The sequence below is a fragment of the Sminthopsis crassicaudata genome, chromosome 3 (genome assembly GCF_048593235.1).
Source record: "Sminthopsis crassicaudata isolate SCR6 chromosome 3, ASM4859323v1, whole genome shotgun sequence".
Classification (NCBI taxonomy): Eukaryota; Metazoa; Chordata; class Mammalia; order Dasyuromorphia; family Dasyuridae; genus Sminthopsis; species Sminthopsis crassicaudata.
In genome coordinates this window covers 225,086,736-225,113,603 of record NC_133619.1, presented here as the reverse complement: position 1 = coordinate 225,113,603, position 26,868 = coordinate 225,086,736, and the positions used below count along the sequence as shown (strand labels likewise).

The window sequence follows — 26,868 nt, the reverse complement described above, 5'->3', positions numbered from 1 at the left end:
CCTTCCTCATGTCTGTGCCCATTTTAGTAGATATTCTACTCAACTGTCAGATTGATCTTCCTTAAGCATAAATCTGACCATGTCACCCCCACACAGTAAATCCTGTACCTGTAGGACCAAATTTTAAATCCTGTTTGAGTTTTTAAGCCCTTAATAACCTCACCCTTTCTTACATTTTTAGTCTTATTTCCCTTCTCATATTCTTTGACCTGGTAACAAGGGTCTTCTTGCTTTTCCTCATATATTCCATCTCCCAACTCCCAGCATCATCCCTGTCTGTTTCTGTGCCTGGAATTCTCTCCCACTTCATCTCTGCTTCTTGTCTTCCCTGCTTCCTTCCAGTCTCAGTTAAAATTCTACCTTCTTGCAAGAAGCCTTTCCCATACTTTCTTATTCTTACTTTCTCCCTCTGAATTATTCCCTAGTATATACTGTAAATATGTGTATATACATACATTTTATAAACATACATATATATATTATATGTGTACATATTATGTGTGGCACACAATAGAGACTTAATAAATGCTTAATGACTACTGATTGACTTTCCCTGTTAAAGTTCATCATTGCCTCCTTTGGGTGGATGCAGTTCTCTGACAGGGTTAATTTGTGCTGCTACACACTCAATAAATAATCATTCTGAAAGTTCCCACCACTCTTCTTTCAGGTGATGAGGAGCCAAGCTGATCTTTTAAGAGACTGCTCTGCACTCAAGCTTTCATGCAGGGCCTCTTCTAGGGAGGGACAGGCTTCCAGCCACATTCTTTACCAGTTTGACTGTTTCTAATTTATTCCAATGTGTGAAATGCATGGGGCTGCCAGAGAGGGTTGTGGCTAACTTCGCTCTTTCACTGCCATCTGGGTGTCCCCTCACTCCCTCCACTCCCATTTCTATACATAATCTACATACATGCCTTTCCTCCTGAGCTTTTTGGTTCCCCCTCCTATTTCCTGTATCCTTAAATCCTTTCATGTCAAACAATTATAGGCAAACCTTGTAGCATGACAGATAATATAGCGTCTAATCATCTTGTCACCCCTCTCTACTCCAGTGTTTGATTAGGCAGCTATATTTTCCTAACAGAGTCACTGCTAGCCCCAGCTCAAAATACTATGTGGAATTTTTGTTTTGTTTTATTTTGTTTTTCATTTCCTCGGGGAAAAAAACTAATAAAATCCATTCCATTTCTGAATCTCACCTCTCTATGTTTGTTATGTCCTCATTCAAATTTCAGACTATACCTTTCTCCCAGCCATTTTCCTCCTCTCTAAACAGTGACTCTGAAAATCAGCAGCAAAGAGGCCAGAGTTTGTTTAATTTAAACACACTGCAGCAGAATGAAGGTAATTGTCCACACAAACCATCTGCTACCTGGCGGGTATCCATGAGTCAGGGAGACAGAAATGTAGGCTGAAGTGTCTCTTTCATTCTGTTACCATGATAACAGCCTTGCTCAGAGTTTTAGAGGATTTTTTTTTATTAATGCTCCACAGAAGGTATTAGCTCTCAAAGTTAGGCTTTTTCCATGGGCTTCTAGGAGACTGATCCCAAGCCTCACTAATCTGTTCTGAGGATACAAAATGTGCACACACTCAATAATGAGATAGCGTAGAAGTTTAGCTATAGCCAAGAACTGGGATGCCACATCATTTACCTACCAAAGAGAGTACCCTGTTCTCAAGGCAGCTAGTCGCCTGTCTTGCCAATTGTCAGTTTCCTTTAAATACCATAATTGACTACTTCTTCACATGTTGGTATATGTGGTGTATCCCCAGTACCTTGAACTTATTAAGTACTTTAACATTTGTGGAATTGAATTGATCTTCCCGCTTCTTCTTCCCCTCTTCAAATCCCTTCTTCTATCCAGCTGCCAAAGTAGTTTACCTAAAGCCTAAATTAGACTCTCTGATCAAGAATCTTCAGTATCTCCCTATTACCTCCTAGAAAAATGCAAAATTATCTATTTAGTATTTAATGCCATGCACAATCTGTCCCTACTGAGACAGAATTGTTTTACATTACCCACCTTCAAGCATTTCATATTCTAAGCAAATTAGCTTACTTGATATCTGCTGTACATATTATTCCTTCTTCCAACTCAGGGAAGCTAATTATTAGGCATCCCTGGAAAGCATCCTCTTTTCTTATCTATATCTTAGACTTTCTCTTTCCTTCCAGGTAAACCTTGTGAACCACCTCCTACACAAAGCTTTTTTAGTCTCCTCACATAACACTTGTTAGCTCTTTTGCTATTCTGAAATTATTTTGTATTGTTTGTGTAGTCTTTATATTGGATTATCTGTGTAAGTGTAATATTCCCCCAGTAGACTAAGGTCCTTTTGGACAAGAATTCTTTTGTTCTTGCCTTCACAACTCCATTGGACAATATATTGCTTTGCACATACTCAAATAGATCTATGATCTCAGTGACATAGATATTTCAGATAGCAACCCATTCATACCTGTCCAACCTATGCCCCTCTTGTTCATATGCTTCTATAAACTTCTCACAAGGTGTCTATTTAATGTCATGGGGACTTCCTTACCTTGTCATGACATCATGGTACCTGCTATATGCCCCCTACTCTTTCCATATAATGCTCAAGTCATCTTCTCTAATTTTTATGTTTGCATGTAGTCACCTTGTTAGGGGAGACTTTAAAGTTGCATTTTGTTCAAACAAATAATTTTTAATAGTCAGCAAACAATGAACATAGTGGGATCTTTTTTCTCTGCATTTTAATTCTTTTGGATAATCGTAAAAATGTGCTCTCATGTGAAATGTCATTTGCAAAAGATGACCTATTTCTTATTAATACTCTTGTCAAGAAAGTCTTTGATATATATGTAGGAATACATTCATAAAAATATATATACTATTGGAAATGTAGACATATGGGTCAATGTTTTGCATGTAACAAAGCACCAAATAAATATCCATTTATTAATTTCCATGGAAGTAATTTTGCCATGTGACTCAAGCATTCCCAGCCCACATTTTGGATATGCATCCTGGATAATTGGGCAAAAATTATAGTTTTTGCATTTTAAACATATATCTGACCATGTTATTCCTCTACTAAGTTAACTTCAGTGGCTCCTTTGACTAAGATATATCCTTCCACAGCCAAGTTTTTAATGGATCTTGTCTTTCTCAACTCCTCCAGTACAGAAAAATCTCATCTTTTGTCATATTTGCCAATTTGGTGTGGCCTATTTTTTTCTTAATTTTGCCCCAATCAATGTGGCAAATTAGAAGTTCAGGTCCATTTAAGAATATTTTATAACTTTTCTTCTCTTGGCCTCATTTTCTTCATCTTTAAATACTGGAAATAAGATCAGATAGTTTCTAAAAACTTCTGTTGTTGTAAGATAATTTCAATAGAGGTGGTATATAGGGGATGCTACTGTACTTAGATTTGATATTACCTAATGAAGGAGGATATGACTGCTAAAACAGAAATGACAAAAACTTTAAACCAATGTCTTAGAGTTCATGATATATCAAAAAGGGAAAAGCTGGAGTAATACAGGTTTTTGTAAATCCAATTTAAAGAATTGAAAGAAAAGAAAGATCTCATGATCTAAAATTTCAAAAGGGAAATTGATGGGATACTTTTCAGAACAGAACAAAATTCTGATGTCACAACAAATGCTACTATAAGTTAGAAAGGAACTGTATAAAAGAGTTATTGTAGATATATAGGAAATTCATCAATTAATGCTCACATTATATATATATATATATACACATATATATGAACACACACACACACACACACACACACACACATATATATATATATATATATATATAAAACCAGTACTTGATAAATCCTACTATTTTATAAGAACTGCTGGGAAAAATGGGAGATGATCTGGTAAATTTTGGGGTTTACGATCAACAGTTAACAGAAATGTATAAGACCAAAAGTCATTCCCCAATAAATAAATGGCCAAAGAATATGAACAGTGGTTTTCAAAAGAATTGCCAACTATTAACAGTTATATGAAAGAATGCTTCAAATCACAAAAATAAGAGAAATAGAAATCAAAATAATGCTGAGATTTTATCTCATACCTGGCAAAAATAACAAAAGATGGGAATACTCCATGGGGGAGGAACTATTGCTGGAGCTATGACTTAGTCTTATTCTAGAAATCAATTTTGAATTCTGTAAAAAACAAACAAACAAACAAACAAAAAAAAAACATAAAACTAAACTAAACTAAACTAGTCATATCCTCTGACCCAAAGGTTTCACTATTAGCCAGATAGCCCAAGGAGACCATTGACAAAAATGAAGGCCCTTATATATATAGCAAAATACTTATAGAAATGTTTTTTATTATATCAAAGAACTGGAAACAAAGTAGAGACCTATCAATTGAGAAATGGCCAACAAATTGCAGAATATAGTGGAAAATCATTGCACCAAAAGAAAAAAAATGAATATAATCAATAAAGGAAAACATGAAAAGATTTGTGTGATTTGATATAGAGTGAAGTAAATATAATTAGAAAAACAGAATACATGATGATTACAACAATATAAATGAGTATACCACCACAATCAAAACTGAACTCTGCAGACTTTAATTGACCAACTTTGGGTTCCTATAGAACAGATAAAAGAAATAGCCCCCTCACCTCTTTCTTTTTGGAGTTGGAGAAGCATTAGTATGAAATGCTTATATGACATCAGATGTTCATTTGTTTTGTCATTAGTTTTGTGAAACTTTTTTCTTTCCTCCATATTTTTTATTCTTTATTAAAAGGGCTATCCCTCTTATGGGAGAGGATTGGAGGAAGTATTCAGAGAAAAATCTAAGTGATGTGAAAGCAAAATACATCTAAAAATATATTGTAAAAAACAGATATGGAATCAAACACTTATTAAGATGAAAACAGAGTGACTTAATAGCATGATCTTTTAACAATATTCCAGGAACTCTAAAGCCTAGAAAGAGCTGAAGCTTGAGATGAATGTCAAATATGAATTAGGTGATGTGGAAGCTAGAGGAATATCAGAAAAAGGAATGATTGTATCAAACTTAGTGTTGATGTATGACAAAAAAAAGCAACAGAATTAATGAATTTATGCTTTGTTTTTGTGTTTTTTGTAGTAAGGAAACAATTTTCAGATTGGAAAGGAAAAAAACCTAAGATAAGTTAGGATTCAATATAGAGATCAATACCTAGTTCTTTTCAACAAAATCAAGAGTATCAGAAAAATTTGACTAGGTAAATGTTGAGTCTGCTGAAGGTGATATTTAAAAAATAATGGAAATTAGGAAAGATGCTGCAAGACCAGAGTTGAGCACATCTCAGTTTTCAAAAACATAAATTCTCCAGAGTAGTCTAGTGATCTTGACTTGAATTCCTAGAAAGATTCTAGAATGTATATATTAAAGGAGTTATTGGTTTCTCAGCATTTATAAAAGAGAAACTGTATTGCTATGAGTCAATTATAATCAAACTCAAAATATTGCTATGAGTTTTGTTTTATCATGCTAGACAAGTTCACTTTCTTTTTTGATAGTTATTACACTAATAAGTATATCATATCAGAGAAATGTCATTCATAGAATACATCTATTTCAACAAAAGGCCTATTAAAATTTTTTATTTGCTCTGTACCAGCAGCTGAAGCTATACTATCTATCTTAGGTCCTTCCAGACATGTAAGATAATAAGGAGATCTAGATTTTAGTCTCAGCCCTGACATTGTTTTTCTGCCCTTTTTTTCAATTTTTTTTTCTTCTGTTAAATATATGTATTGAATTGGGTTGTTCTTGCAATCTCTTAACTTCCCAAATCTCTCGTCTATTGTTCAATAGACAATGGAATTTTCTATTTCAATGAAAGTACATTATGATTTATGTGTTGGGAAACATATTGTAGGTATAGCTATGGTATATTAGACTTTTAGTATACAGTTATGTTTTGAGGGATATAATGGGGCCCTTAGTCTAAATCTATGTAATAACAAGCTCTATTATAAAACCATTACACTACACTTGAATTGAGGAAGATTTAAAAGATATCATGTGATGATATAAAGTTCTGTGTTGTCCTACCTCCCCCCACCTCAAACACCTAATCACCCCTCTCTTAGACAGCTAGATCTGGAGGTACAAAACTATTTTAAACATGCAACAGTCTTTTTTTTCTGTAGTTTTTATTAATAACAAAGAGCAATGCCAAGGAGAAGTTTCTAAGGAACCATCCCACCAGTTCACTTTCCTAGCAAATGCTTTGAAAGTTTGTGCCTGATTCTTAAGTCCCTACAGTTGCTGGAGAGAAAAGTTAAATCTTCACAAGCAAGATAACCAGCATATTTATCATATGCATTTCTTAACAAAACTTTTTGTGATCTGTTTCCTGTATTGCCTGCTGATATTGTAAACTATAGATTTATGGGCAGTGACCTGTCATACTCTCTTGACTGGAGATGTATAGATAGATGGAACTATATATCTATATTCATCTACATTATATAATGGATAATATGTGTAACATTTTGAATGATACTTTATGCCACTGTAACTTACCTCAAAGCCAGGATGTGTTTTAAGGAAAAAAAAGAGATGCATTTCTGATCTGACCAAGCAGAAATCAAATCCACTCATCCCAAACTATTTAGAAAGATCAGTATGAGGGAAAGGAAACTAAAGATTCATGCAGACATATGTGATATTTCCTCAAGTATTTGTATGACAAATCTGTAATGCAAATGAACTATGTTTATATGAAAAAATAACATTAATGATCTTGGTATCATGTTATAAAATTTTAGAATTTGAAGAAACCTTGGATATGACATAGTTATCTAACTCCATTTTAGATGTGTGTGTGAGTGCACTTGTAGTTTTAATAGGAAATTTAAATCTGATTTATATCAGAGCAGCAACATATTGGCAAAAATCTAGCCCAATTTCTTACACATAATGGGCATTTGAGTAATTGATTAATTAGTTAAGAGTACCTGGTTATGATGTCAGTGGGTCTTTTGGGGAATGTTTCGACAGATCTTTTTTTTTTTTCCACTATAGGCTAACTGAATTCTGCTGAGAGAGGTTTAAGTCATGATCTCATTTATGGGAAGTATAGGTTAGAACAAAAAGAGTTCAATGATCCTCTGGCTCATGGTTCTAGGAATTCTTCAGTTGGTAATTAAAACAAATATAATAATAATAATTAAAACTTTCCTAGATGAAGTGATTTCAACAGCTAAAACATTACTAAGTACCATCTATGTGAAAAGTGTTTTGTTGGGTGTTAAAGAAAATAAGAAGGCAATTTTGATACCTACCATCAAGAGGCTTGGAGTATGGAAAAATATGTATTTAAGTAACTAAAACAAAATGGAACCTGGTAAATGGGTAAAATGTATATATGAAACTACATGAGAACACTAACAGTAGAAGAGAGAGTACTTCTAACTAAAGTGATCAGGAAGATTTCATAGTTATGGTGGTATTTGAACTAGGCCTTGTAGTACTAATATAATTTTGACAAATAGAAAAGGGAGAACAATTCCAGAGGAGAAGACAGGAGAGGATAAGCAATGGTATAAACATAAAGTAAGGGACATTGAGAGAACAAGTGAATAGTATGGTCTAACCAGAGTATAAATTATGTGAAGGGAAGTATTGAGATAAGTCATGAATGCCAGATTTTGGCTATAAATGGAAAGTCATTGTTCATTGTTTAATCAGTTTTTGAATAGTAGAGTTACATTACAGATAACATCTATGAATTAGGAAATTTAATCTGGCATAGTTATCTAGAGAATAGATCAGGAAGGCAAGACACAGAAAGCAAGGAGACCAGTTCAGAGGATATTGCCAAAATTATAAATTAATCAAACTGTCAGGACTTCAAAGTTGATTAAATAAAAGCAATTTGGCACAATAAAAATAACAGATAAATACATACTCCATATATTCCACAACACAAGTAGATAAATAGAAAGAAAAATAAATAAATGGCAAATAAAATTCAGAGTTGGAAGAGACCTGTGTCTAAATGCTACTGACACTATCTATAGAATCATGGTCAAATCATTTTATTCTCTCTAAGCTTTGATTTCTTCGTCTATAAAATGGGAATGATAATAGACCAAAGAAGATAATGATAATAATATAAGATAATAACCACATAAGCACTTTGCAAACCTTAAAGCACAATATAAATGTTAGCTCTTAGTAATAGTAGTAGCAGCAGCAGCTTTAATAGTATTAGAGAACCATTAGAACATGTTGAATAGATCTGAACTTTAGGGAAAGCACTATAGCATCAATGTAGAGAATGGATTTGAAATGGGGAGAGACAAGGAGAGAATAAAGAAGTTCTGGCTATAGTCTAGGGAGAGATGATTATTGTTTCCTAGAAGATGTTGTAGAAGTAAGAATAACAGGATCTGAAAACTGAATATTTAGGGTGAGTAAAAATGAGAAGTGAAAAGTGACGCTGAGGTTATGAACCTAGGTGATTAGAAAGATGCTGCTACCCTAGATAGAAAAAGTAGAAATGTAGAAGAGGGGGCTAGATTTTGAAGGAGACATAAAGAAATCTGCTTTTGATATCAATTGATTAAATAAACAAGCACTCATTAAATGCTTACTCTATGCTGTGTGCTAAATACTAGGAATACAAAGAAAGGCAAAAATAGCCCCTGCCTTTAGAGAACTTACATTCTAGTGGAGGAGAGAACAGGTAAATAAATAGGTGTGTACAAGATACATATGGAGTAAAAAGAAAGTGACCTTAGAGGGTAATATTTGTTCAAGTAACTGAAGGAACAAGAAAGGATTCTTGAAAAATGTAGCACTGAGTAGAAGAGTAGAATTCTTTTAAAACCAAGTTAAACCACTTCAAACATTGGGACAACCAATATAAAGGCAAAGAGATATGAGAATGGAGTGTTGTATGTAAGGAGTGGGAAGTAGGTCAGTGTCTTAAAAAGCTTGGAAAAAAGTGAAGTATGAGAAGACAGGAAAAATAAGAAGGGGTTAGGTTGTTAAAAGCCTTAAATGCCTAAACAGAAGATTTCGTATTTGATCTTAGTGGTAATAGGAAGTGACTAGAATATATTGAGTTTGACGCTGTGTGTGACATGGTCAGACTTATTCTTTAAGAAAACTTGGGGAAAATCACTTTGGCAGCTGTATGGATGATGGATTGGAGTAGAGATAAACAGGAGCTGTATTATTGTAATAATCCAAGCGAAAAGTGATAGACTGAACTAAGGTGAAGTTGTGTGAGTAGATGTTATGAAGGTAGATATAGGAAGATTTGGTTGCAATTTGGATATTAGGGGTGAATATAAGTAAAATGTCAAGGAAGATTCCAAAGCTGCCAACATGGGTGACTGAGGGCCCTCAGTATTAATTAAATAGGGAAGTTCAGAAGAGGGCAAGACAACTTATAATGAATTGAGGATTTAAAAAAACAAACAAACAAACAAAACAAAACAAAACAAAACAAAAACAAAAAACATTGTAGAGACAAATAACTTTCTTCTTTTGAATAAGGAATTTTTAAATTCAGTTTCATTTCATTCTCACCTCTAAATTTACTATCCTCCCAACTCTCTCTTTAACCCCACTGAAAAAGCAAGAAAAAATCCATTACTGAAATAATCAAGCAGAACAAATCCCTACATTAGCCACGTTATAAAAAAAAAAAAATAGATATTTTAGTCTCCCCTCTGATTTTATCACTTCTGTATCTGAAGGTGTAATATGTTTTATGATGAGTCCTCTGGAATAATGGTTTGTCATTTGCTCACTAAGATAAATAACTTTGGAAGTCTTAGGAATACCAAGTAACCAAGTACAATTCTAGAGGACAGATAAGGTTGATGGGACATATTTTTGAATATGATCAGTGAACAGATTTGTTTGGTTTTATTTTACTAAAAAAAAGAATCTCAGCTTTGTTTTGTTTTGTTTTGGAGGAAGGAAGTAGTAGAAGAAGAAAAATACATTTTTATTCATTGAAAAAAATGTTGAAATGATAAATCCAGGGAAATGTACTTTTTTTTTAAAAAAGCTGATTTTTTATGGTAAAATATTTGTCATAATACAAAAGTGAGTCTTACAAATATTCAATAAAAATTATGTCTTAAAAAAGAAAAATGTTTAATATTTGGCTTTTTTGTATTAAAAATAAATAATTTTAATTTTAAAGGATAGTTTAAATTTGAGTTGCTTATAGGATACCAAGTTCCATCTTTACTCTAAGGAGGGATATTAGAAATGAAAGTATATAAATCTGCAAGCCATGTATATAGACTTTATAATTAAACTTAGGAATTGGAAAAGTGGCCTGTGTATTTCACGAAATGGTGATCCAAGTCAGGGACTCACAAATCAGAAGAGAGGGCCACAAAGCAGAGCTTTATCCAGGGTGAGAAGACTGGAAAATGAGAATTTTTTGCTTGATAGACTAGCCTGTCACTGGATTAGTTCTAACCTGCATTCCAGAAGTTGTTTCTCAGACCCCCACCTCTCAAGTTATGAATTAGTGTTCCTAAAGTCTTTGACATATTTTCATTTACTGAACTATCTTTCATCTCTATTATTGTAACATTCACTAGAATTGTATATTGTGATAGCTTTGATGAGTATAGGACCTATGAATAGCTTTTTTAATAATATTTTATTTTTCCCCAATTACATATAAAAACAATTTTTAATGTTCCTTGGTTTTTTTTAAGTTTCAAATTTCAGATTCTATCCATGTCTTCCTCCCCTGAACCCTCCTTTTAGTGATAAGCAATCTGATATAGGTTATACATGTGCAATCATGTAAAGCATTTCCATATATAATAGCCTTTTAAAAAATATTAGCACTTACAAAATCACTTGATTCTGAAAGGAATATAGCCAGGTATGTGTGAAGTCTACCCTGCTAGGAGATGAGAGACAAAAGGGAAGAATTCATCCAGTTTTTCTCAACTTTGACTTCCACAACTAGCAATAAAGTTCATATCATAAGGTTTTGATAATAATCCCCATTTAGTCTTTATTTTCCTATGAAAAATTAGTATTCTTTAGCAAGCTTACTGGATATGATCTGATTGTTCTCAAACTAAAGGTAAAGTAATTTGTTTTGGTTCCATGTGCAATTAACTCAAGCTTAGCTGTATGCAGCTGTACCTCTGTCACTCTAGTCTCATGTCTACAACTATTTTCATGAAACATTTACACTTCAGTTATTGAGACCTACTTTAAAAATTTTTTTGTTTTTTGTTTTTTTCCCCAAACATCTCTTGGGTCTCTAGAGACCCACCCCTAGCAAGATTTTCAGGGTTGCCAGATGAAATCAGTATATACTCATTAAATGTTTGCTGTGTGATAGTGCTTTACTTTCTCTGAGAGAGGGAAAGAAAATATAAAATTTTTTTTTTTTAAAAAGTGCCTACTCTTTGGGGGAGCCAGCATAGCTGACTGATATTTATTAATGTCCTACTATATGCAATAATGTATAATCCTAGAAGAGAGCTCCCAATTAGTGACCATCTATTAATGTACCAGATATTGTGCTAAGCTCTCAGAATACAAAGAAAGGCCAAAGAGTTTCAGCTCTTAAAGAGCTCTTCATCTAATGGGGGAAAACATATAAATATGTACAAGCAGGCTATATATAGGAGAAAATACAGGTAATCATAGAGGGAGATAGAGAAAGGCTTCCTGGTTAAGGTGGAGTTTTAGCTGGGACTTGAAGGAAATCAGGAGGCAGGGGAGAGGAAAGAAAGTATTCTGTGTTTGGGGGACAGCCAGTAAAAAATGGAGTGTTTTGTTCAAGGAATAGCAAGGAAAACATTGTTGCTAGATCACAGAGCAGAGGAGGGAAATGGGGAATAAGATATAAGACTGGAAAGGCAGATGAGACCAAATTATAAAGAACAGTTGTCAAGTTAGTTGTATTAAACAATAAATTCTGTAAGAGAGAATTCAAGTGTTCATTTTTTTCTCTTAGAGTTCCTTATTTATATTTTTTTCAGCATTTATCCTGTATTGACCTGTATCAAAAAATATTTGAATAATTTTTTCTGTCCAGCTAGAATGTAAACTCCTTGAGGCAAAATATTGTTTTATACATATAAACTATGTTTCCTATGTCTGTATTGTATTCGGTATTGAACATAGTGGGTATTCAGTTCATTTGATTAAATAAATACTGTCAGCCATCTTAATTTGTTAATTCTGGAGGTAACACAATTGTGAGAGTGTTAAAGGAACAACATATAAGATATGTAAAGGAGCAAAAAACAGCAAAGGCATGGGGAAAAAGTATATTTAATATCAGGAAAAAATTATATTAATATCAGGAAAATTTCAGAAAAAATAACTACAAGATAATCTCAAGAACTACTGACCTATATTCTACTCCTAAATCTTTATGCAATCTTTATGAAGGTCATCTAATTGTTTTAGAGACATATTCAATAAGGATAGAAGAGTGGAATTTTACTCCCTCCAATCCAAGTAACAGACCCACATACCTTGATTAACTAAATATCAATGAGAAGCATAAATTTAGTTGTGAATTAGTACTTAATTTGAAAAGTTTGACCATGGCATGAAAAACAGATGACTCGACGTAGAAAACATAGGAAACTTCATTGGTTCATGTAAATCAGAAAAGATCTCAGACTACATTTAAAAAAAAAAAAAAAAAAGAAAGAAAGAAAAGAAAAAAACTATCAAGCCAGTTTGGAGTTGGCAGTTGAGTTCCAAGCTAAAGAATACTTGTTCAATAGACAATTTTCAGATGAAAAAATTAAATATAGTCATATTTTTTTTAAAAAGTTCTAAATCTATTGATAAGAGAAATGCAAATTAAGACAATATTGAAGTACCACTCCATATGTCTCAGATTGTCTGAGATGACAGGAAAAGATAACTGTAAATGTTGAAGGGGAAAATTGGGGACAGTAATACATAATTGGTGGAGTTATGAACTGATCCAATCATTTTGGAGAGCAATTTGGAACTATGCCTAAAGGGCTATCAAACTATGCACATACCCTTTGATCCAATAGTGTCTCTACTGGGTCTTAATCCAAAGAGATCATAAAAAAGGGAAAGGGACAAGGAACTGGCAACTGAGTGGATGCCCATCAGCTGGAAAATGGCTAAATAAGTTATGGTAAAAGAATGTTATGGAATATTATTGTTCTGTAAGAAACAACCAGCAGGATGGTTTCAGAAAAACCTGGAGAGACTTGTATGAACTGATGCTAAATGAAGTGAGTAGAACCAAGAGAACATCGTATATGGCAACAACAAGATTATGTGATGATCAATTCTGTACATGGCTCTTTTTAACAATAAGGTGATTCAGACCAATTCCAATAGACTTGTGATGGAGAGGCATCCAGAGAGAAGACTATGGGGACTGAATCTGGATTACAAAAATAGTATTTTCATTTTCTGTTGTTGTTATTTGCTTGCTTTTTTTTCTTTCTCATTTTTTTTTCCTTTTTGATCTGATCTTTCTTGTGCAGCATAATGATTGTGGAAATATGCATGGAAGAATTGCACATGTTTAACATATATTGGATTGTTTGCCATCTAGGGGAGGGGTGGGAGAAAGTGAAGGAGAAAAATTTAGAGCACAAGGTTTTGCATGGGTGAATGCTGAAAACTAGCTTTGCATATATTTTGAAAATAAAAAGCTATTATTAAAGGGGGGGGGGGGAGAATACTTGTTCAAGAATTAGAACCAAATCTCAACTCTTAAAGAGGGAGAGGAAGACGAAAAATTTTCTGACTTTTTCCTCCCCACTTCCCATGAACCATGTCAATAGAAAGATTGAGTAGGTAGCACATAATGCATCCTGCTGGGAATAGAGTAATTAGACAAGTAGAATACAATACATTCAACCAAGAATAATAGTTAGTTGAAGAAAGACCGCTTTTTATGAACATGATACTTTATGGTGGAGAAAAGTGCTTGTGACAGACTGTACAAAGGTACCAGTCTTTGGAGCCCAGTAGAGAACTGTTCCTCAAGGCTATTTCATGAGGACTTCATGAAGAGAGAAAAGGACTTCCAGTAAGTGGGAGTTGTAAATTACTACCTCTTCATCACATGCACCTCACACTTTTGTAGTTTGTACCCACTCCCAAGGTACTTAATGTTTTTAATTATCAAAGGGGTGGGGATGGGGGGTGGGTTCAGACATTTAATTCAGTAAAAACAAAGTGCTGCTTTCCAGGCACTTTTACAATAGGATTTCTTTCATTTTTTCCCCTCCCCCATGTCAAAGTCATTTAAAATTCCTGGAAGATATTTAACATTCCTCTAATAAGGAATAAAGGTGAGGCATAAAAAAAAATGTGTATTCATCAAAAGGATTCACCGTGATGATGGAGGAGAACTAGCACATCATCCTTATCAAAAAAGCATTTTGGATTGTGAGATCCACCCAGTGCTTTATTTTCAGAGGAAGTGGCACTAATTGCATAAAACATTATAGAACTTTCTAAAAGAGATCTTTGCTATTGTTATTCAATCATGCCTGATTCTTCATGACTGCATTGGGAGTTTTCTTGGCAAAGATATGGACTGGTTTGCCATTTCCTTCCCAAGACTATTTTACAGATGAGGAAACTGAGGCAAGCATTAACTTGCCCAGACTCACACAGCTAAAAAGTATCTGAGGTCAGATTTAAATTCAGAAAAACAATCTTCTTGATTCCAATTCCAGTTTTCTAGCCACTGTCTCAAATACTTCAAAGGAATTTGATCAGTATATTATATTCTACAAGCAGATTTTTTAAAAGGCCATTACTCAGAGTTCAAAATGCATTTTGAGAATATCCTATAGAATTTGTCCATCAATATGTATTTTGGGAGGAAACAACACAGATGGACATGTTGAGCCCAGAAGCGAGGAACAAACTGAACTGCCTTCAGAAAATTGCCTAACTTATTACTGACCCAAAGTTTCAAAGATAATAAAAGCCTATCTTTTTAATACTAACATTCTACTGGCATTGCTGTATGGCATTAAACAGAGAGCAGTGGAGTCACAGTGAAACTGCAGGCTGAAATATATAACTAATGAGAAACTTTGAAAAAGACAAAGTTAAGGGATATTATCAAGAAACTACGTGAAAGAAAAAGAAAATAGATCAATAACTTGGAGAGAATGAAAAGTTGGCAGGTGGACAACCACAGTATTTCATTGGCACTCTGGAAATTTTGAAGAAATGGAGGGAAGGCCTCCAGCCTGGTGATGGACCTGCTGTGGCAGATTTGTCACAGATCCATTCAAGTAAATGAATAAGTGAATTAGTAAAAGAACAAATAAACAAAACACATGGATAGTCAGAGGGAAAAATGGGGCTAGTTCAGCATGAAAAACAATAAATTGTGGCCGGGGGCTACCAGACTTCATAAAGTTAGTTCTATATATTCTAGATTAAAAACAAATGATCTATAAGTAGCATCTCCAGCTCTACTCTCCTGCTGATGAGAAGCTGTATGTGAATGTCAAAACCGAGCCTAAAGCATCAGACTCTGCATGATGCATGCTGTTGCCATGTTTGAAGCTTGCAGAGCTACAATTTCCCCTTTGTTTCTCATTATAACAATAAAGATTATGATCTCTGCATCTTAAAAGAAGCAGCATCATTTTTCTCATTGATTCTAGTGAGTTACATGGATTTTATTTTCCCAATGGGCAATGAGAATAGGTATGGCGGTCTTTCACTGGTATGTCATATCTAAAAACTATTAGACCAAAGAAGTTGCTCCAAAAGACAGAAATAAAAGGAATGGATGGATGTTTGGGGCTGAATAAGGGGAACCCTGTACCCCAGCCCTGAGTAGCCTAGAACCCATTTAGGGCTTCCAAGTGGTGGGAAGACTGCCACCATTAAGGGCACCCTTCCTTCCTTCCCTTATCTTGTCTCTCTCCTACGCTGGTCAGAACCTATTCACCTATTCAGATTGTGTGACTGCTCACATGGCTTGAATGAGATGAGTGTCAATTCTGCATTTTGATGAGATGGAAGAGGACCAGACCTGACACTACTTCCTTAATTCCTATTGGCTTTGCCATTCACTCTGCCTCTATACCTCCTACACCACCAGCACAGCACTATTATCTGACCAAAGGGAAGTAATCTAGAATCCTTGGGCCTTGCCTCATGCCCCAAAGCTAAGTCTGTTAGACTTTTAGAATTCTCTTATATACCTTACATCTGAATTTTCTTTTATGTATTGTTTCACCCAATTATGAGAATGTTAGCTTGTTGAGAGTAGGAACTTTCCTTTTCTTTTTAAAATAGTATTTTATTTTTCCAAATATATGCAGAGATAATTTTCAACATTCACCTTTGCAAAACCTTTCTTGCTTTTCCTATCCTCAGGATTTGTCACAAAATAAGCCTTTAATAAATGCTTTTTCATTTGTTCATTCTTGTTTCCCATAAAGGGATTGAGTATCTGGTAAAGTAACAAGTTCCTAGTTACTTTAAGAGATTTTATAGCAGGAATTCCTAGAATAAAACAATTTGATTAAATAACCTCTAAAGGCCCTCTACCCTCAACTCTTAAAAATTTTGATTCTGTTTGCTGTAAAAAATCATATGTTTAGTTTGGGTACTAGCCCAGAACCATTTGCAGGTTGAAGCTCTGATGATGATTAATGTGATGTCAGGTTAGGGTCATAGATATAACCTATTCAAGACAGGATCCTTCTGTGTTTGTCTTTTTGACATGATCAAATCATAACCTTTCCTCATGACTTAGTTTTTCCCAGTTGTATTTCCTTAGAAGATCCCTGCCAGTACTACAAGTTCTGCATTTCTTTCTCTCCTCAGACCTGGCTCTAGGGAGTGGTCACAGGAGTAGAGTAGGGGTTGGGGATTATTTGTTTTTGACCTTATTTCTTTATGTCATCCTCATTGCACCAAACCTTCTCCCAAACTTCCTGAGGGCCCTTCGAATCACGAGTCAATATCTACTTAGCAGTGCTAGTTTTCACTTATGTCCTACTTTCCTGGTTTCATCGAGACTCATTACAGTTGTGGTTTCCAGGACAGACATGCTGAGCTCTGCTTTCTGTGATGCAGCTGAATCCCTGGTCCATAGATTCTCAGCAACATCATCTGTTTTGTGATGACTTGCACCATTCCTATTATACCTTATATCCCTTTCCTTGTCTACCTGAAGTCTCCGCCTAGTCTTGGAGTGCTACCTCTGAATCCCCATTCTGGGCTATTCCCACCTTTCCCCCTAGTTCATTTTTATCCTTGCTTCATCTCTTTCTTCCCTTTTCCTTTTACCTTTGTCTGCCTTTCTCCAGCCCCTCAGGGGGGTGATAAGGCTTGTATTTCTACAATGTAAACATCTGCTGCCTCAGGCAGTAACTCCAGATAGGTAGAAAAACTGAGATAACAGACTCTGATACTAGAAGTAACCTATTTCCTATCTTCACTTCTCCTAGGCTCAGGCTACGGGATCCCCACACACATCTCCAACTCATGGAAGTGGCCGCTCAATGCCCATGCCTGTCCGTTCAACATCTGCTGGCTCTACTCCTACTCATGGACCACAGGACTCACTGAGTGGAGTTGGGGGAGATATCCAGGAAGCCTTCGCACAAGGTAAGTTTCAATAGTAGAAAACAAAACAAAAACAAAACAAAAACAAAACAAAACAAAAAAAAGGGGAGGGGGGGATTGCAAAACTATGTACAGAAACACTCCGGAGATTTCTCCAGTTCTTTTTTTCAGTCTGAGCTTTAAATAATGAAATCTTCATGTAAGACTATAAATAAATTAACCCAAAGAACTGGTCCAGAGTATGTTCCCTGCAGATGGGCTTAAATATAAATAGGATCGGACATACATGTAGGAGAGACCTCATAGACTTGGACCGAGTACCATTCAAAAGCTTTGAGTCCGGACAACTCCTTTCTTACTAGGGGAGACATGCTTCTTATCATTTGGGCTCTGCTTCCTTCCTAGGGAGGGCATATGGTAGAAGTCCATCAAAGTGATGTCTTACCATGGGAAGGCTTAAAACAGACCAAAGAAAGAATAGCTGGGTCTGGGACTTAACATACATCATCTCTATTCCATATCTTGCATAGACCTGCTGAAGGTAGCATAAGATTTGGCATATTCTAGTTCTCCTGGGGAACTAACTGGATTTTAGTTGCAGAATAATAGCAACAGCAAGTTTCTGGATTGATTGGATGGTGATCCTTTGAGAACTTGGAAGGAACACTGGTAATAAATAAAGTCCAATCAAAGATGGAAAAATACTTGTCTCATCCAAGACCGAGTCCTGGACCCCCTCTGATATAATTAGCACCAAAGAACAGAGGTGGCAGGAGTCTGCTATTTGTTTGCAAGGAGCATATGGACCGAAGTTAGGACGTATGGGTATCTGGTAAACTGCATCCAGTAACTGCTGTGCTGCATCCTGAGATGCAGCCTCAGGCTTCAGAGCACCCACCTTCCGGGGCTGGAAGCAGAGGGCATTGATGTTGCCAGCATCTCTGTGGCTATGTCTTGGGACCTTGCAGAAGTGACTCATCAACTTGGATATGTCCTCTCCGTGCCCACACTGGCATCGCCATCTGCTCTGACTCCCCTCAGGTACGAGGAGAAACCTCCGCAATGATCTGCTTGTGGCTGCTGATTCCATCACCAACACCATGTCATCTCTGGTGAAGGAGCTCCATTCAGGTGAAGCCCAGAGCTCCAGCCCCACGCTGCCACGCCACCCTCTTAGACATCCACATGTTTCTAATTTCATTACAGATCCTACATGAATGAACTTCTTGGTTAAGGACTTCCAACTAAGTGAAGGCAGACTATTCCATCAGACATACTCCTCTTGTTTGTGTCCTCAAACACATGGTCTCTTACTTCTCAGTATCCTGCACCCTCATGTCTTCCTAGGAATACTTGCACATTTTGCACAAATTTAACTTTATAATGAAAATGCCTTAAGACAAAAATGAATATATAATAAATATGCAAAATGAATGTAGAAATACACTCATATTTGCCTTTACAAGTTTGAGTTTGCAAGTCTAGGCTCACCAGGAGTTTGTCTATTTCCTCCCAGGTCTGAGACCTCCTGTCAGGGTAAAGATGACCACAGGTGGACAGTGCTGCTTTGTCTAAGGCCTCATGGTCTGAACAACTTGTTTTCTTGTATTAACTAAAAGACAGAGATTAGTATGCCTTTTCACCGAAACTTTTTCCAATGACAGATGATATTAAAAAGTTAAATATAGGCATTAATTACTATTGTCATAAACATCTATAAATAGGATATTTATTTAGAATTTAGAATAATAATTTTTTTAAATAAGCAACTTGATACATTCAGTTACCTTACTGATCCATAACCCTTCTTAACTGTTGCTTAATTTAACCTCTAGCTTCAATAGAACTAACTTTTATAAATTTTATTTGGAGTTAGCCCCTGCTTAGAGGACAGCTCAGCATCAGTAATCCAGGTTAATGAAAAAAGCTCCTGCTCATTTTTCCCAAGCTACTACAGCTTCTAGTTACCCTAATTAAAGAGATGGTGTTGCCATTTCTGAGATCATAGATAAAGAATTGGAAGGGATTGTAAACATCATGTAGTCCAACCATCTCCCATTACAAATGAGGAAAAAAAAGGCCCACAGAGGGGACATAATTTGATCATAGTAACCCAGATAGTAAATGGCAGAGTCAGCATTCAAGGCTCCAGGAAAATACATTTTATCCAGTGCTTTTTTGACTCCACAATGCTGCTTGTTCCTCTTCATTTCCGTATTTGACTCTCTGGCTCCAATCTGACTTCACTTGGAGATAAAAATTCCCAGCTGGCCTCTTCCTTCACAGTCTAATGCTTCGTTTCTTCTTTTCTTGGCTCTTGAGTTAGTTACCAGAGACTTTTAACTCTTTCTTTTTTCTTTCCGCTTGATTTGGTAGAAACCAAGAGGAAAGACAGCTGACATTTGAAATTGTTCATCACAAGCAGAATTCTGGTGGTTATCTTTTTCCACTGCTAAAGAATAAATTAGTTATCTAACTGCTGTGTTTACTAATCACTAAATAAACTGGGTGGCCCACTAATTTCCAACTCTTCTACAGTTTTTACAGTCTAGCTGCCTTCTAGAATCAAACAATTTCAGAGTTAAAAGGACCTTAGGTGCCTGAACAAAAATCCTTACTACAAAACCACTTGGCAAGTGGTCATCCAGCCTTCATTTGAATGTATCCAATGAGGAAAAACCTTCTTCCTCCTTGGGCAGCCCATTCTACTTTTTTTTTTTTTTTTTTTGATTGCTCTAATTGAAGCCAAGCAGAACTAGTCTGTTCCCTTTTCCATGTAACAGCTCTTCTTATATTTGAAGATAATTATCCCCTAACCCCCTGCAAGTCTATTTTTTTTCATCTTTAGGTCCTCATCTTTATATGTTATGCTCTCAAGACCCTTTATTCTTGTGTAAAACCATTCTTTGGTTTCTTGATTTCTTTAAGTGAATATTACTATACACTGCCACTCCACCCCAGTCTCTACCCTTTAACTCACTTTTACATATTTAAACCAGGTATATGTAGCCTTTCATAATCATATTCCTGTAATGAGCTTCATTGCACCCTGTTTTAGTATTTGTGTAAGATAAAAATGGCTTCTTTCTGTTAGAATCCCTAGTTCATTTTGCTGATCTGTACTTTGTGAATTTGCATATAAAGATCTGAGGCCATGAGTTTTACTGACTATTTGCACATCTCTGTTGCTGTTCTTCTTTTATTGGAGGGACTCTGTAATATCCATCTTGGGAGATATGAGTAGGCAGGGTTTTTTTTCCTTTTCCCTTTGAAGCTTTGATTCTATTTCATATAAATAAGCCCTCATCAGCCCTTTGTCAGGTGTGTTCCAATATCTCCTATATTTTATTCCTATATTTAAAATATAAAAATATTTTAAGCCATTGTCCATAAGTTATCCCTTCTCAGATACCACTTTATTAAGTATTCAATTCATATTTTGCCTATTCTTCTGAAGCCCTTACCTTTCAATGGTAGCAATCATAAGAATACCCATTTGGGTCCCCATATGCTTCAATTTCTTGCCAAAAGCTTGAACTCTGTAGCAATATTTCCTGCAATCTTTCTGTCAAAGTTTGAGATTGTAGACAACCCTTAAATATTATACTCTTAGATGTTTTCTACATGAGTTGACATGAATCCAGTTCTTCCCTATTTTGTATTTATGCAGATTAAAAAAACATAATACAGGAATTATCATTGTTATTATTACTAATTTCATTGATAAGAATTATGAATATATCTCATATTTAGGTATCACTTTAATGTTAACTTAAAACAGTTCTACAAAATAGCTCGTGTAATTATTATTGTCTTCATTTACAGATGAGATAATAGGCATTGAATGTTTGGACTTGTCCATAATATCTGACATTTATATAACACTTTGAGATTCAAAAAATGCCTTATATGCACTGACTCATTGGACAATCAATCAGCAAGTCCTCATTAAGTATCTACTGTGTACTATACTAGGCTTGAAGTATCAAATAGAACAATTAACCAAACTCTATTAAGGAACTTACACTACAAAGGAAGGAATGTCTATAAATATTATACATACCTATAAAATAAATATGAATTCAATACAAGATAGTTTGGGAGGGAAAGCACTAAGTAGTTGGTAGATCAGTAAATGCTTCATATAGAAAGTAGTATTTAAACTGCATTTTGAAGGAAGAGAGATTTGAGGTAGAAGTGAGGAGTAAGTGTATTTTAAGTATATGAGATGGGAATTGCAAAAGCATGGAAAACAAGGAATGTCTTACATGATGAACAAAGAGAACCCTAGATTGGCTGGATTCATAAAGTACAGGATAGAGTAGAAGATAGGTTGGACCCAAGCTATGAAGGATTTTGCCATCTGACAAAAAAAGATGATTTCAAAACAACCTAGGAAGAATTGTATAAACTGATACAAAGTAAATTGGGCAGAACCAAGAAAACGGTTTATACAATTACAGCAATATTATAAATATAATAAACTTTTAAAGATTTGGCAAGTGTGACCATCATAATGACCAACCATAATTCTAAAGATTCCTGATGAAACATGCTATCTACATCCCGATAGAGAGTTGATGAATTCAGAGTGCAAACTGGAGTATATTTTCTTCTCTTTTCTTTAGGGAAAGGAGGAGGGGAACCTAAATAGCTAATGCAGGAAATTTATCCTGCATGATCATACATATTTGTAATAGGTTTTGTTTTCTTGTCTTTTCCTTGGACGGGAGAGGAGAAATAACATAAAATTGAAAATCAAATTGAATTTAGAAAGTGTTTTTGTTTTTGTTTTTTTAAATGAGTTTCTATTTTGTCCTATAGGTAAGGGAGAACCACTGGAGTTCATTGAATAGAGGAGTAACACAGTCAGGTCTGCATTTTAAAATTACTTTGGCAACATGTAAATAATGTGGAATTCTGAAAAACTTGAGGCAGAGAGACTGATCAGGAAGCTATTTCAATAATCCAGACAGACAAGAAGTGATAAGAGTCTGAACTAAGGTGGTATCAATGTGCCTAGAGAGAAAGAGTTTATTTTAAAAGATGTTGTAGAGGTAGAAATGGCAATGTTTGACCCCTGATTGTATCTGTAGAATGAAGAGTGAGGAGTTGAGGATAGAACTAGATAGAGAATGTAGAAGGATAATGATGCCTTCAACAGAAATTGGAAAGTATAAAAGAAGGTAATGAGTTCAATTTTGAATCTGTTGAATTTGAAAAGTCTTCATTCAATTTTAAATGTCTAATAAAAACAACTGAGAATGAGGGACTAAAGTTCTGGAAAGAGACTTGATCTAGATGTATAGATCTATGAATTATCTATATAGAAATGATAATTAAACCCATATGTGTTGTTAAGGATATCAAGGAATAACTGTAGAGAAGATAAGAGTAGGATTCCTATGATAAAGTCTTGAGGAATGCCTCAAAATTAGAAAGCATGATATAAATGGTAAGCCAGCAAAGGAGAAAAAAGAGAGAAGGAAAAGGACTGCCAATTATTGCCTCACATGACTTACCTTTAGAATAGATATATATGCTTCTTAGGAATAGTTTAGGTTGAGTTACTGGGTTGAATCTTACCTGGAAGTATGAACATGGAGTAAATAACCTTCCAAGTTTACTATCATCAAAAATATATTTATTAATTTTTCCCTTTGTCCATGGCACTGGAAAAGCTAGTGTGTTTACCTCAAGATGAAAGGAAAAATGGAGGCTGAAAATGAATTAAAGATAGGAAGACCTTTTCCCCTTCAGGTATTATGATCTTTTAAAAGGTCATAAAAGAAAATTGAAGGTCCTTTTCTTTTTTTAATTTATCTCGGACAAAGACTTTACTGACAATTTTCCATACAGTTAATTAAAAAATAAAATGAAAAATACAGTGAATGGTGTTTCATACCATAAAAAAAAACTCAAGTGAGTTTCATTTGTAGGAGCTATGGAGCTTTGTTCAACTAACCATAATAAATAAGCAAACAAACAAACAAAAAAAAAAAAACCTAGATCAATAACAGTCAGATAATTTATTTTTAAAATTAATTGCTTTTATAACACAAAGAAAAAAAAGTTTCTGACAAAAAAAGTCTTGGCTAAACAATGTCTCTTATTATAACCGTCACTTAATATTCTTATCCTAACTCCCTCATGTCCTTAATACTCACAGAACAGGAAGACAGAGACCATGTTTGTATTGTTAGAGAGAATTCTTTCAGTTGGCCCTCACTGAAGCAAGGATGGCTTGAAATGATGCTGGTTTGAATTGGGTCACAGCAAGATAATATCTATCATAACCAACCTTTAGCCCTGTACAAGCAAATCAAAATGACCTGAGATCCTTGTTTTCCTCAAAAATATGTTTCCAATTCTGCCTTCCTCTGTACGTAAAGCTGTACATCTTTTTGTTAATAGGTGTGACTGTTTTTATACTTTCCAAAGCAACTCTGAAGCCTTACCACCAATACAGAATGAAAATACTCTTAGCTTTTGTAAGTACTTCAGGGAGCTGCTTATTATAGTCAGTGGCTTAGTTGACTCCCAAGTACTGGTAAAGGCAAAGATATGAAAAGGAGGTAAACAGAAGGCAACATTTGTCTCTAAGACCTCCCTCCCTGGCCCCTGTAGCTTAGATGAGTCTGTATAGGAGCATATGATTCATTTGGAAGGGTCCCTCTGATTCCTGGAATGGTCCATCCATTGTAAAGACAGTTTGAGTGCCTTCAACATATGGCTATCAGCAAGGGGCATACACAGTTCCCCAAAATGCACCCAGGCTTTTTTATGTCTCATCAGAGCTTCTAACGTGAAGTTTATTATGCTTGTTTACATCAGAATTTTGTCTCAGATCATGCCCTCACATATCAATCTCATACTTCATTTCTTTTTTCACCACCTGAGTTACTGCAATAGCCTTATACATAACCCCCCCTTCCATTTTTTCCTTCTGTCCCATTTCACGTATTACTATGGTTCTCTATGTAACCGTGTAATCCTGGGCATTTCATTTTGTGATGCATTTTCTTCTTTTGTAAAATGAAATGATCTCTCTAATGTCCTTTCCTATTGTGACATACTGTCATCTATCTCTGACATCTTTTTCATCATGTCATTCCCCTACTTAAGTATCTAGAATGAGTTCCTGATTTCATCATGGTGTCTTAAGGTCTGTTGTCTGGATTTCAATGCCTTTTTAAGCTGACCCCATATTAGAAGGTGTAGTGTGGTGCAATGGTCAAAGCACCATTCTGATTCTGAGTTTTTCATTTAATATCTCTAGAGCAATGGACAAGCTATTTGGTTTTTCTGGGCCTCAGTTTCCTCCTGTATAAAATGAGAAGGTTGAACTTAATGACCTGTAGAGTTCTTTCCCACTCTAAATCTATGAATCTATAAACATTTATCTATTTGCTGTCAATTTTTCATCAAGATAAATGAAGATGGTTCAATTTAATTTTTTAAATCAGGGTATTCTTACAAATCATTGGCTTGATAAGCTGACCCTTAGTTAGCTCAAGGTTCCTTCAGATGTAATTGAAATTCATATTGCTACAAAAGGACAAAGAATATTTATTTTAGAGAGAACAAAGATGTTCAAGGTGAGCCAGTAGCAGAGCAGCACTAAAGTTCTGTATATATCATAGTCAAATCTGATTTATATTCATTTCTGATGAAGAATATTTATACCAGCACTATATCCACATGCACACACGCATGCATGCAACATGCACACCCACCCACCCCACACCCATACCCATCCACCAAGCAAGTCTTGCAACCCACAACTATAGACATTTACGTGGGGTTCATCAATCCAATATGTCATTCCCCTGCTCCTGTGCTGCTCACAGTGCCGAAGGGTCATTGTCCTCCTTGGACTTCTGTTTTTTCAGCAGAGGAAGGTGAAGAGGAAGAGGAGGAGAAGACACAGAATAAAAAAGACAGAGGTAAAGGCAGCTTGGCAGGCTCTCCCCTAGAAGAAAATAAAAACCATGCATCCCATGAAGCATCTCTCTCTTCCCCGCCTCTATGCTCCTCTCCCCACTGCCACTTCCCCAAGCCCATGATGGCACCACATCCCCAAACATATAAATGCTGAGCCTCCTATATACTCATCCATGTGATACGTATTACTGGGGTTTGGGAGAGCCAGAGGAAAGGAAAGAATATCAAAGAAATATCAGACATGGTCTCTTCCTTCCATTCTATATAGAATCAGTACCAGACTGCACACATGAAATAATTAGAGAAAAGTTCAATGCTCAAGTGTGATTTGGATTATAAGTGTAAGTAGAAGTCCATATGAGCTGGAGTCATTGAGGAGCTGGGAATTGAACTAGACCTTGAGGAATGGATAGAATTTAGATGAGTAGAGAGGGGAGAGAGGGGAATCCACATGGAGGCTCAGAGGACAGTCTAATAGTAAATAAGCCTGATTGTTAAAGAGAAGCCAGATTGCACAAGACCTTGAAAGCCTGGCAGAAAAGTTTGGACTTCAGGCAGAAAGCAATAGACTGCTACAGTAAAAAAATAAAAAAATAACAGTGGAATAAGTGCTGTTATGTCTATGTGCTCTATCATACCTTCTGTCCGTAGATGTGTATCCATCTGCTCCTGTAATTGTATCATCAGCAGATTATACTGATGTCAGTAATGAAGCTTTTTGGAGCCTGGTTTTATAAAATTCACCCCCTCCCCCCAAGTCTCAACCTCCCACAGCCCTTGCACATATGCCTTAATTCCCTTCACATGGTTCCTAACTAGGAAAAACAGTGACTAATATCTTGAGGAAACCTATTTGGTAGGAGGATTAAGGAAGTGACAGAATAAAACACTTGGCCTTGTGAGGGCTTAAATTCCTGTGATCAGAATCATAGGTACTGCAAAATTAGCCTGTTCTTATCAGTATGAACAAGTAGTCAGTTTGAGTATAATCAACTTTTAATTATCCACCAGAATAAGGGGGAGCTCATAGTAAATAAAGTAAATTCTCTTTGTCTTTAGAATGTCTATTTGTTACAGTTGAGATAGTATTGAAAAAAAGGAGGTGACATCATCTGACTATTCAGTAAGGGATTCATAGGTTTCTAATTTGATTTCAGGATGTAGTTCTCAGCTTTTCATATTCATGACCTCCATGTTACCAATTTCTCTAGAGGTATTAATGTTCTAGGGCAGGACTTTTTAAACTTTTTCAACTCATGACCTTTTTTGCCCAAGAAATTTTTATATGATCCCAGATATATAAGTATGTAAAATAGGTATACAAA

The 26,868-nt window shown here is 35.4% G+C and overlaps 1 protein-coding gene across 22 annotated transcripts in view; it reads left to right on the top strand.

The window, feature by feature from the left end:
* The window catches only part of DTNB (dystrobrevin beta), a 366,632-nt gene that overhangs the window by 327,598 nt on the left and 12,166 nt on the right, over positions 1 to 26,868 (top strand). For 9 of the 22 annotated variants that reach the window (XM_074300076.1, XM_074300075.1, XM_074300083.1 and 6 more), the window contains 3 exons: positions 17,482 to 17,641; positions 18,641 to 18,730; positions 25,492 to 25,545. In XM_074300076.1, the coding sequence (XP_074156177.1) occupies positions 17,482 to 17,641; positions 18,641 to 18,730; positions 25,492 to 25,545 (304 nt within the window). The remainder of the gene's footprint in view (positions 1 to 17,481; positions 17,642 to 18,640; positions 18,731 to 25,491; positions 25,546 to 26,868) is intronic. The other 13 variants (XM_074300084.1, XM_074300078.1, XM_074300077.1 and 10 more) reach the window with 4 other exon arrangements.